Raw genomic sequence first — 12,036 nt, 5'->3', positions numbered from 1 at the left:
TATAAATGTATATATATATATATATATATATATATATATATATATTTTTTTTTAAACATATAATTTTATATATAATTTTTAAGACACTGAAAATATCATTAATTTAATTTCAATTTTAAAAAACCTTCAATAGTGGTGCTGTACCATGAGCAAAAGATGTTCATTGAGAACTTTTGACTAGCCTTCAATTAGTCCTGATTGTCTGTAATTTTCTCATCACATCCTTATCTGACAAAGCAGCTTGATTACTTCTGGACCTGCTGCAGTTACTGTGGCCCAAGTGGAAGTGAGCCATCATATAGGAAGTGACACGGCATGTGGCTCATTCCCTGACAACCTTGAAGTAATGACTGAAAACTGAATGCAGCTGTAGTTAGAATTCGAACTGCTTGAAATCAAGTAGAGGAGCAAAGTCGTCTGTTCATCTCTTCATGCTTCATTAGGGCTCAGGAGATCACAGCACAGAATGAAGACCTGGCTGTGTGTGTGTGGAGGCTACAGCCCTTGAGGAAGTATTAATTGAGCAGGATTTCAGGATATGGGCCGGTTTTTTTTCTTCTGCTTAACACATGTCCGAGCCCTTCAGACACGTTGCTGGCTGTATTGCATGCATATATTTAGCATCCACATGTAGATGCATGCCTGAAACATTACACTACCAGTATTGCCAAAACACAGGCCATTTCTCTGTACAACTCAGCTGATCTGAACAGGTTATACATTCACAGAAAATATGTATTTATTTATTTATTGCTGGTATAAAACAGTTTTACAGCAGAGAAATAGAATAAAAATCTGTATACAGACCACTTCATCTGTAAATGAATGGTAATTCATACAGTAGCATAAACATATAGGTAGTCAGCAATGCTATTAAAAAATACTAAACAAGTTACATAATAATCTTCCAACAGCAATCATTGCTTACCTGTCGGCAACAGCAGGTACATGTTCATTGAGGGTTACACTCAAAAAACACACAAATCCGCAAATTAGTAGTGCTGTCAATCAAACAACCTGTGGTTTGGTGAGAATTTGCCAGCTTTGATATTTAAATATGTTGAAATATGTTCATAAGAGTTAATATATTAGATGAAAGAGTCATGAAATGATCATTATCACAACCATTATGACTATAATTGGTACAATACCACATCAGATATCCATAGGTAAAGCGTGTTCAGATACTGAACCAGATACTGCAGACATTGATTGGCCAGATATGTATATGCAGATAAGAGCAGTTGGAAACCTCAGTGCTGAAAATGTTTTATTTTATTTTATAAGTTAATTTAATTTTAAAGTATTTGCACTCACAAATCAGTGTGGACACTTGAGCAATTACGCATTCAATGCAGAGCTAATTTGTCCCAAAGCTACGTATGTGCAACCTGTTCCCTCCAGCTATGAGTGACATCCACTAAAACGAATTTACTTTCACCGCATTTGTTTCTCATGAGGCAGTGACACTGATAAGCACATTTCAAAAGCCCAGAAAACATGTTGAAACTTTCCCTCCAGTTCAGATGAAGGATCTCTTGGGAGGTGCCACCATTTCCAGTTAACAAAAGAAGGTGAAAGGGCTCTTTTAATAAGGATGGATTTACAGGAAAGGGTTGCCTTTAAGCATAAAGAAAGTGAAAGTTTGTGAAGTAGCATATAAAGGGTGTGCAAGCTGCGGTGAGGCATATATCTACTGAGCACAGGTGAACAAACACATATAGAGGGACAAAATGAACTCTCTGACATTATGGGCAGGCGCTCTGCTTATATTGAGCGTCAGTCTATGGAGCTGTACAACAGGTGAGTCAAAGTGTATAATTATTTAACAATAGCCTTCTGCAAGATGTTTAAATTAATCAGTTTAGATTTTTTTGTGTGTGTGTAATGTTTTTCCCATTTGTTTACAATATTCTTAAATAACACCTTTTACAATTCTAAACTTTCTATAGATAATCTGCCTACTTTTAAAATGATTTTTTAGTGGGTGAGACTGTTGATGTTGCTAATGGTTAACATTCTGTGCACTGTTTAACTATCACAGCTCAGAACGATGTGGCAGCGGATTGTTGTTTAACCACCAGCGACCGGCGCATCCCACAGAAGGTGGTGACGTCTTTCAACATTCAGACCAGTGATGGAGTCTGCAGAATTCCTGCCACTATGTAAGTCGCATTACATGCATTTCAAAATGCCTCTACAGACTTCAAGGTGTATTTGACTTTGCATATTTAAATATGAATGAATTTCCACAGATTTGTCACAAAGAAGGGCTTGAAGCTCTGCGCACCATTTCCAAGCGAGAATAACTGGGTGAGCAAACTGATCGACTACATACTAGCAGGACCTGTAAAAACCCCCAGAAAACATAGAGGTACGTGTTTGTGGGTATTTCATCATCAAGTCTTAGTACTTAAATAATATAAATGTACATGCATTCTTTTAAGTTCTGTTTGCACAACATAAGATAACATTATATAGCATTTAGGACACACCACCTAGCAACATCATATAAACACAACATAACATTGAGAACATAACATTTAGAAGAGATAATGTAACAACATTTACAAGATAATATAACACAACAAAAATAATATAACATTTAAGACAACAGAATTTAAAACACATAATAATGTCACAGTAACATTTAGAAAAATAATATAAAACATAACACAACATTTAGAACAACACCAATGTAACATAACATTTACAATGTAACATAGTATACCAATAAAAATAATATAGTGTTTAGAACACAACATACCATTTAGAACTCATAACAATGTATCAACAACATTTAGTATAACATAACATTACATAAAACCTAATATAACATTTACAACACAACACAGCAACATAATTTAACAATTACAACAACATAACATTTAGAATATAACATTTATAAGACAATGTAATGTAACAACAGCACAATACCATAGTATAAAACACAACAAAAATTTAACATTTAGAACACAGAATGACATTCTGAACATAACAGTTAGAACAATTTAACAACATTTAGAACATAATAAAAAGCCCCCACAAACATAAAACATAACATAAAAATAACATCTTGACATAGCATAAAAACAACAACAACCTAACATAACATAGCATAACATAGCATAGCATAGCATAACATAACATAACATAACATAACATAACATAACATAACATAACATAACATAACATAACATAACATAACATAACATTATTTTCTCTCTTTTCTTACAGGAAAGAAGCAGAGACAACAGTAAATGACACCATCACAGATTATGCAGGTCCAGCCTGCTCTCACAATACATGCATGAATGATTCTGATCCTGGAACAGATAGCTGATATTACTTAACCTTAATAGTAAATACTCATTCTCTGGTTTATTACATGTGTACTCTAGTGGAGCAGGTCAAGTGTGAATCTACTGTCATAGGAATAAGCTTTACAAGATATGAGCTATTTTTGAAATGTGAACCCTATCCCTACATGGTCTACAAGAGATTTTAAGCTAAATAATTTCTCATTTTCATCACTTTCTGAGTTTGTATTCTGTCTACATTGTATAAAGTTACTGTGTTTCCTGAGCCATTGAATGGAAATATTTTTCTATATTTTCCCTTTCTATTTTGGAATATAAATAAAAGATTTTACATTTTAAATATGACATCTGTGTGCATGATTTTTTTTTCAAGTAACAGAAATCTAAAATTTCATCTAAAAATAAACAAATTAGGCCTACCTTAAAACAAACGAACAAATCATTCTCAAAATCAAAATAACTATATATATTTTTGGTTTCATTCAAAAAAGTATTGTTGCAGCAACTTTGTAAAGAGATTGTAAAGAGGTCCTGACTTTCACACATGCTCTGCATCCAAAATAACACTCACTCAGCATACACATTATAGGAGAGCTAAAGCAGCCCAAGTGACCCTTACAATGGTTATTTGTGTAGGAAGCATTTAACCTCTAGACTATAATGAAGGGCTATTCAAGCCTGTTTGACGTATCTATAATCTCTCTGTAGTGTCACCAATGATTATATAATATTTCTAAATAATATGCTGCACAAAAAAGCAGTGCATCATCTGGTCATGCCCAAACTGCAATGTGAACACTCCCCTAGAGGAAGTCAAGACAATTTATATTTATTGAGATTTTCACACAATATATTGATTGAAACCATAAAAAGTGCAACATTTAAACAAGTAAATGACTAATATGTTGTGAATATATGTTCAGAATAAGTGTCATATCAGCTCTGTGCATGAGGTAGATGAACATTGATTGTATTGCCATCATTGTCATCCCGTCAGTTGGGCGGTAATCCAGACCATGCTCTCAGCTGTGAAATGAATCTGCAGTTGATTCCAGATTTCTGGAGGATTAGGAAAAAGTTTTACCCCATGGACATTGGTTTTGTACACACAAACACATATACAAATGTGCACAAAAATACCCGAAAACCCACAATCCAGATGCGCCAGAATTCTTTGCAGCCCCCCAGCATAGAATGCACTGATCACTGAAGTGAAAAATCTCAGCAATCTGCAGAGGGCCAAACATGTGAAATAAGACTCAGACAGAAAAACAGACAGACACATAGATAGATAGATCGATCGATAGATAGATAGATAGATAGATAGATAGATAGATAGATCATGAAATGTTAAACTGATGTTTTTCAAGCGCTAAAATGACTCCAAACAGAATGTGTTTGCCACATTATCTCCTACTTTATATTCTTTCTGCTTTTACTTTGCTATTTCCTATGAAGGCATCCATCCACCAGGTTTTTCTATGAAATATTAACATGTTGCTTGCAAAGGTGGCTCACCTCTGGAACACAATTTAGCTTCTCAGGGGTCATATTATGCGATTTCAATTTTTCCTTTCTCTTTTGAAACTTAAACCGCATAAACACATTTCATTACACCAAATACACAACATAATGTTCTTTTTAGCAGCATCATATGACCCCTTTAAACTTCTTTTCAGGAGCAGCAAGATCATTCGTCTGGTGGACAGTGTAGTAAGTGAAAACAAGGTTACCTGGATTGAGTCAAAAAAGTATTTTAATTGGTATGAAACATGTCAAGTATTGCTCTGAGAAGACATTAGATCAAACTCAAAGGTGGATAAATTCAAAGCTGACAGAAATCTAAGCAAAGAAAAACAGAAACTGTTCTACATTAAAACTGCTGAAACCATAATTTGCAGTCTGCACATAAGTATTTATATTTTTTAAAGTAAATTGTTCCTTGTAATAAGTACTCTTTTGAAAAGTATGCTAAAGTGTACTTCTTTTTCACAAGGGCATACTTGTAGTGCTTAGTATAAGCAAGTGGATTGGGATTCAGCCCAGGTCTCTGGACCAGTGTGCTTTAGCACACATGTAGGGGGGTTCCAGGAGCTGTACTGAATGATCTGACCCCACAGGCTTCATCCATTAGCTCTAATGTGCTTCGCTAGTCCATTTAGCCTGTTAACCCCCACCCCCACACTCCCTCTCTCTCTTTCCAGGCATTCCTTTGCTCTGTCAGATTTCTCCTCCAGGATACAGAAAAAGAGAAAGCAGAGACCCAATCTTTTATTCTCTCCCAGGTCTGCTGGGCACTGAGCGATGCTGAGCCTGGAAGACTGTAAGAGTGGGAGAAAGAGAAAAGTCAGAAACAAAAAGATATTCTGAGAGGATGTTTGAGGAATCTTGACTCGACCCAAAGAGGAATGAAAGGATAGAAGAAAAAAGACCAGGAAAAAATAGAATACAGAGTCTGTTTAAAAGGCAGGAAAGTCAATCCTTACAGATCTTAAAGGAACAGATCACTCCAAAATCTATCTATTGTTCCATTGTTTGTTCTTTCTACCTATCATTCTGTCATTCTATATCTATTCTATCTATCTGGTACGCTGTGTACAAATGCACAAAGAAGAAGAGAAAGGTTCCAAAAAGCCTTTAATCCAACACATAGGTAATACAAACACAGGGTAGCATTAACGAGACTAGACAAAACTCAAATGAACAACAAGCACTTAAATACATGGAACAAAGCGAACTAATAAGGACACAGCTAAACGGAATGACTAATCAAATCAGTAACCAAGGTAACAAATAACGAAAGTGACAGGCAGGGAGAAAGCAAAGACAGAAATCAAACTCAAACTCAACCTAACTGTGACAGTACACTCCCTTCCAGAAAGGCGCGACCTCGCACCAACAGTCCCAACGAGGAAGGAGGCTGAGGTGGAGGATGTGAGGAAGGTGGATGACAGGAACCCAGGAGAGGTGATGACCGGAGCAACCAAGGTGGTGTAGGTGGTGGGAGGAGCCAGGGAGAAGCCAGTAGCTGGAAGAGCCAGGTGGTACTCCAAAGTCCAAGACTGAGGCCCACGGCAGAGTCGATGGAGAGATGAGCCATGGTGGAGGTAAGGCTGACGACACTAGTGGGCAGACTGACGGAGATGAGGCTGATGGAGGAGGGGCCCAGGGTGGAGATGGAGAGCCGAAGAGCCAGGGTGACACCGTGGGTTCCGGAGGGCCAAGGTGGAGTTGCATTCAAGTTCTTCCATTCAAGACCTGTGGTGTCTGGGAGGTCTATGGGATGATGGTAATTCGCCCCGATCCAGAGCAACGATTTCAGGGTCTTGTCGTCAAACAGTGTGTTGACGGCGAGACGACATAATCCTTCAAAATACTCCAATAAATTGTGGCTCATTTGAGCCACGGCAGCGAATCTATCCATCATTCTATTGTTCTATTGTTCTAGCATTTTATTTTATTTCTTTAAAAAAAAAGTTTTGAATGGTAGAAAAAAATTAACTTGGCAACATGCTTAAAATGTTACATATAGACCCCAGAATATAAAAAAAAATTGAATGAATGCAATGGCTTTTCACATGATAAGAATTTAAAGGAAAACATGAGTTAATTACTATTTGCATACATTACTGAGGTCTCTGCATGGGACACATCATATGTAGGACAATCTCAACAGGAACAGAGGGATATTCTAACATTCATGAATAGCTATGGCTATATACATATCGGACCTTTGTGGTAAAGGTGTCACATTTCCCTTGAGAATGCATTACATGAAACCAACAGACATGCCATAAATGCTGATTTTCTTTTACATGGCCTATTAATTTACACTATCCAAATGATATAATTAGACTTATAATCAATCTGGCAGTGATCAATCAGTCTTTCATTAATACAGAATCAATATCTTTGATTAGCACTACTTTTAGGAAAAAACACCAACTGGTCTTAACAAAGAACAAAATTATTTGTGTAGAGAATATTTTTAACCCTTATTATGTAACATCGCAGAAAGGGGTGAGGACAGTAAAAATTGACAATGTGCATCGTATTTCTGGCTTCTTGACCTCTTTAATCAGGCAGATGTGTCACAGGAAGACCATGAGTGGGGTCTCCCCTACCGAGCCTTTTAATGACAAATCTATTCACAGGCCAATTACGACCTTCCTCCCCCGCATTCGCACACCATGTAGCTATTCTGCTCATTGGATGCAAGCTGAACAGCCGTACTAAAAGAGTACTGAGCGTTCTCTGATATTCTCTCTGTAATTATGATAACAGTCGATGTTGAAAGAGCAACAATTTGCTCATATCTCCAAATGGAAAGGTTTGTGGTTATCAGCAGTGCATCATGCTGAGCTCTCAATTGGTGTTCAAAGGAACAGCGCTCCCAAATATGAAATTTTGTCATAATTTACTTTCCCTCATGTCGTTTCAAACCTGTATGTCTTTCAAAATGTGTAATTTTTGAGAATATCCTGGCCATTGAAGTGCATGAAGTCAAGCTCCAAAATGACAAAAAGCATCATAAAACTGAACCATGTGACTTATGCGTTATATTCCAAGTCTTCTAAAGCCATTCGATAGCTTTGTGTGACTGAAATCTGAGTCAGTGAGTTGAACTCAAGAACTGAACCAGTCTGATTTAATGGCTGCGTTCAAAATCACATATAGTAATTGCAACTAGGTGAAAAACAAAGCTGTGGCAGCTTTGGTCTTGGGTTCTTCTGCAGTTCTTTATGTACTTTAATCTGGGACACATCATTATTTATCAAAGGGATATTATGTGAATTGGATCACAAGATTTAGCCTAGCTTTAGCTTAGCATATAATAATTCTGTTTATATTTGCTTGGATTTCTATGTAAGTTTTGAATTTGAGTTTTTTCTAATGCACCAAAATGCACAATCAGTCTGTTTTCTTGAACTGGATTACCTGATTCATTGAAAATATCTGACGCAAAATAATGATTCATTCACAAATCAGACATCGGTATTTCTCTCATTTTTTCTGTGAATGACAACTTAAATTTGGGTCTGTTCCTCACATAAAGCTACTGTATGCCTTCAGAAGACTTGGGGATATAGTTGTCTGAGTCATAAAGACCTCTTTTATGAGACAGCTAGTGAGGTTTACTTGTCATTTTAAAGATTGACAGCTTCATTCCTCATGCAATTTCAGTTTTTTCCTTTTAAAATTCATCTTTTTGAGAGAAATTCATTCAGGTTTGAAATGACATGAAGTTGAGTTTATTTAGGTGAGCTGTTCCTTTAAGGTTCCGTTCTAATTGATGCAGTTTTATTGACGGAAACTTTGCAGTCCCGTGACAGTAGAATGGATTCTCTGATTGGCCCTACATGTCCCGTAATTCCCATAAGTGCCATGCAGATGTACCTATACAACATTGCACTGCTGGACATCAGTCCTGGAAACCTTACAACAGCAAAGTGATGATGGTAGAATTAGCAAGAGTGTCTCTGTTCTTATTGATGGTGGAGTGGAAGACAAAGCAGGTTGTGAGAGTGGCTCCTAAAACTCTTTATTTGTCAGGTACCATTACACAAACTACTCAAAGTGGGGACGACTAGGCTTGAGAAATAGCTAGAGGCTTTTTTCCTGCTCTAGTTTACTTCCTGTAAAAGACAAGAGATCAATAAGAGATCGTAAGTTATGGCATAATTTAAAGATAGTGAGATCCTGGAGCAAGGAGCTGATGAGACAGTGTGTGCTGTATTTCTGTGGATTTGTGTCATCTATCTTGAGCCTTAATAACTTTTTTCTCTGAATGTTCTGTTATTCTGGTGACCCTGCCAGAAAATTGCAGAAATGTGTTGAAAATGTGCCTACAGTCCATAATTAGGCCTTAACTGACAAAAACATGTTTTGATAGCTTTGGCTTAGAAAATGATTGTGTGATTTTTGTAATAAGGAATGTGGGATGAAATTTTTCCATATGTACACTATACATGAACATTCAAAAGTTTGGGGTTAGTTAGATTTTTTAATGTATTTGAAAGAAGTCCTTTAGGCTGCATTTATTTGATCAAAAATATGATGTGAAAATAACTATTTTGTATTCTAATATAGTTTAAAATGTAATTTATGATGCAAAGCTGAATTTTCTGAATTATTTCAGTTTTCAGTGTCGAATTGGATCACAAGATTTAGCCTAGCTTTAGCTTAGCATATAATAATTCTGTTTATATTTGCTTGGATTTCTATGTAAGTTTTGAATTTGAGTTTTTTCTAATGCACCAAAATGCACAATCAGTCTGTTTTCTTGAACTGGATTACCTGATTCATTGAAAATATCTGACGCAAAATAATGATTCATTCACAAATCAGACATCGGTATTTCTCTCATTTTTTCTGTGAATGACAACTTAAATTTGGGTCTGTTCCTCACATAAAGCTACTGTATGCCTTCAGAAGACTTGGGGATATAGTTGTCTGAGTCATAAAGACCTCTTTTATGAGACAGCTAGTGAGGTTTACTTGTCATTTTAAAGATTGACAGCTTCATTCCTCATGCAATTTCAGTTTTTTCCTTTTAAAATTCATCTTTTTGAGAGAAATTCATTCAGGTTTGAAATGACATGAAGTTGAGTTTATTTAGGTGAGCTGTTCCTTTAAGGTTCCGTTCTAATTGATGCAGTTTTATTGACGGAAACTTTGCAGTCCCGTGACAGTAGAATGGATTCTCTGATTGGCCCTACATGTCCCGTAATTCCCATAAGTGCCATGCAGATGTACCTATACAACATTGCACTGCTGGACATCAGTCCTGGAAACCTTACAACAGCAAAGTGATGATGGTAGAATTAGCAAGAGTGTCTCTGTTCTTATTGATGGTGGAGTGGAAGACAAAGCAGGTTGTGAGAGTGGCTCCTAAAACTCTTTATTTGTCAGGTACCATTACACAAACTACTCAAAGTGGGGACGACTAGGCTTGAGAAATAGCTAGAGGCTTTTTTCCTGCTCTAGTTTACTTCCTGTAAAAGACAAGAGATCAATAAGAGATCGTAAGTTATGGCATAATTTAAAGATAGTGAGATCCTGGAGCAAGGAGCTGATGAGACAGTGTGTGCTGTATTTCTGTGGATTTGTGTCATCTATCTTGAGCCTTAATAACTTTTTTCTCTGAATGTTCTGTTATTCTGGTGACCCTGCCAGAAAATTGCAGAAATGTGTTGAAAATGTGCCTACAGTCCATAATTAGGCCTTAACTGACAAAAACATGTTTTGATAGCTTTGGCTTAGAAAATGATTGTGTGATTTTTGTAATAAGGAATGTGGGATGAAATTTTTCCATATGTACACTATACATGAACATTCAAAAGTTTGGGGTTAGTTAGATTTTTTAATGTATTTGAAAGAAGTCCTTTAGGCTGCATTTATTTGATCAAAAATATGATGTGAAAATAACTATTTTGTATTCTAATATAGTTTAAAATGTAATTTATGATGCAAAGCTGAATTTTCTGAATTATTTCAGTTTTCAGTGTCACATGATCCTTCAGAAATCATTCTAATATGATGATTTGCTGCTTACGAAACATTTATCATTATTATCAATTATGTTGAAAACAGTCATTTTGCTCTAAAATTATTGTGAAAACTGTGATAAATATTATACAGGATTTCCATTTGATGAATGGAAATGTCAAAAGAATAGCATTTGTTTGAAATAAAAATATTTTGTAACATTATAAATGTCCACTGTCACTATGATCAATTTAATGCATCCTTGCTGAATAAAAGTTTCATTATAAAATCGTATAAATATATAAACAGACATGACGTTATAAAGTGAAAACCCTGATTTTAACAGCTGTGACGAGAGACAGGATGTTATTTCTGTCGTGTCACACTTCGGTAGCTCCGCCCAGAGTGATCTTGCCGTAACTGTATTGCATCACACAGCATTTTTGATTTCATTTGGTAGATAGTGTCAGGTCAGGACACAGTGTGACAAGATGATTCAACCATTCAAATGAATTTACACACCCCTGTGGAAAAAGGTGACGTAACTCTCTATAATCTCAGAAGAAGCTTTGTTTAACTTCCTCTCAGACTTTGTCTGGAAGAAAGGGGTCTTCAGGCAAGATATCAGGCATTGAGATCTAAATCAAAGAGATGTGCTAATACAACAGCTGTCAAGCCACGCTGAAACCTTTCCACTGACAAAGAGTGACATTTAAGCAGAAGTGCCTGACCATATGGTGTTTTTTGGCCCAGTTTCATTATGATAACTGGTATGGAAATTATGATGTGAAAACATGTTAAAGACAGGTTACTTTGCAGTTAAGAATTACACTGTGACATGTTTCACCTTCATATTTACTGACTGTGCCTGTAGCATTTTCAGCTAATTTTCATTTGTTGGCTGAACTTTTCCTTTAATACCTGCTGGAGTTTGCTCATTAATTCACTGGACTATCAAGAGATATGTGTTAGACTAAAAACACAAACGTAAGTTTTCTTATATAATAACTAATATTACACCGCAGAACTAGAATATGCATTGAGCAATTATATGTTTCCCTCAATTACCTCACTGTTAGCTTAGAAAGTTTCACAAGTATGTCCACAAGACCAGGCTAACAGCAGGAATCATAGAGAGAGCTGTCAGAGATGTTTGAGAGAAAAGGTCAGTTTGTTTTACTGCAAAGGAAAAATGGATGTTGATCAATAAACACTCTAAGAATAAAAG

At 36.1% G+C, this 12,036-nt stretch overlaps 1 protein-coding gene across 1 annotated transcript; it reads left to right on the top strand.

Annotated features, from left to right (window-relative positions):
* Positions 1-1,585: 1,585 nt before the first annotated feature.
* Positions 1,586-3,658, top strand: LOC107688602 (C-C motif chemokine 19-like). Its single transcript, XM_016486319.1, has 4 exons — positions 1,586-1,803; positions 2,045-2,165; positions 2,256-2,374; positions 3,238-3,658. Exons 1-4 carry the CDS (start codon positions 1,734-1,736, stop codon positions 3,258-3,260), a joined length of 333 nt encoding a protein of 110 aa, XP_016341805.1. The 5' UTR covers positions 1,586-1,733; the 3' UTR covers positions 3,261-3,658.
* Positions 3,659-12,036: the final 8,378 nt, after the last annotated feature.

Source organism: Sinocyclocheilus anshuiensis, unplaced genomic scaffold (genome assembly GCF_001515605.1).
Source record: "Sinocyclocheilus anshuiensis isolate Anshui unplaced genomic scaffold, SAMN03320099.WGS_v1.1 scaffold205, whole genome shotgun sequence".
In the NCBI taxonomy this organism is placed as follows: domain Eukaryota; kingdom Metazoa; phylum Chordata; class Actinopteri; order Cypriniformes; family Cyprinidae; genus Sinocyclocheilus; species Sinocyclocheilus anshuiensis.
This window is presented reverse-complemented; position numbering and strand designations above follow the sequence as displayed.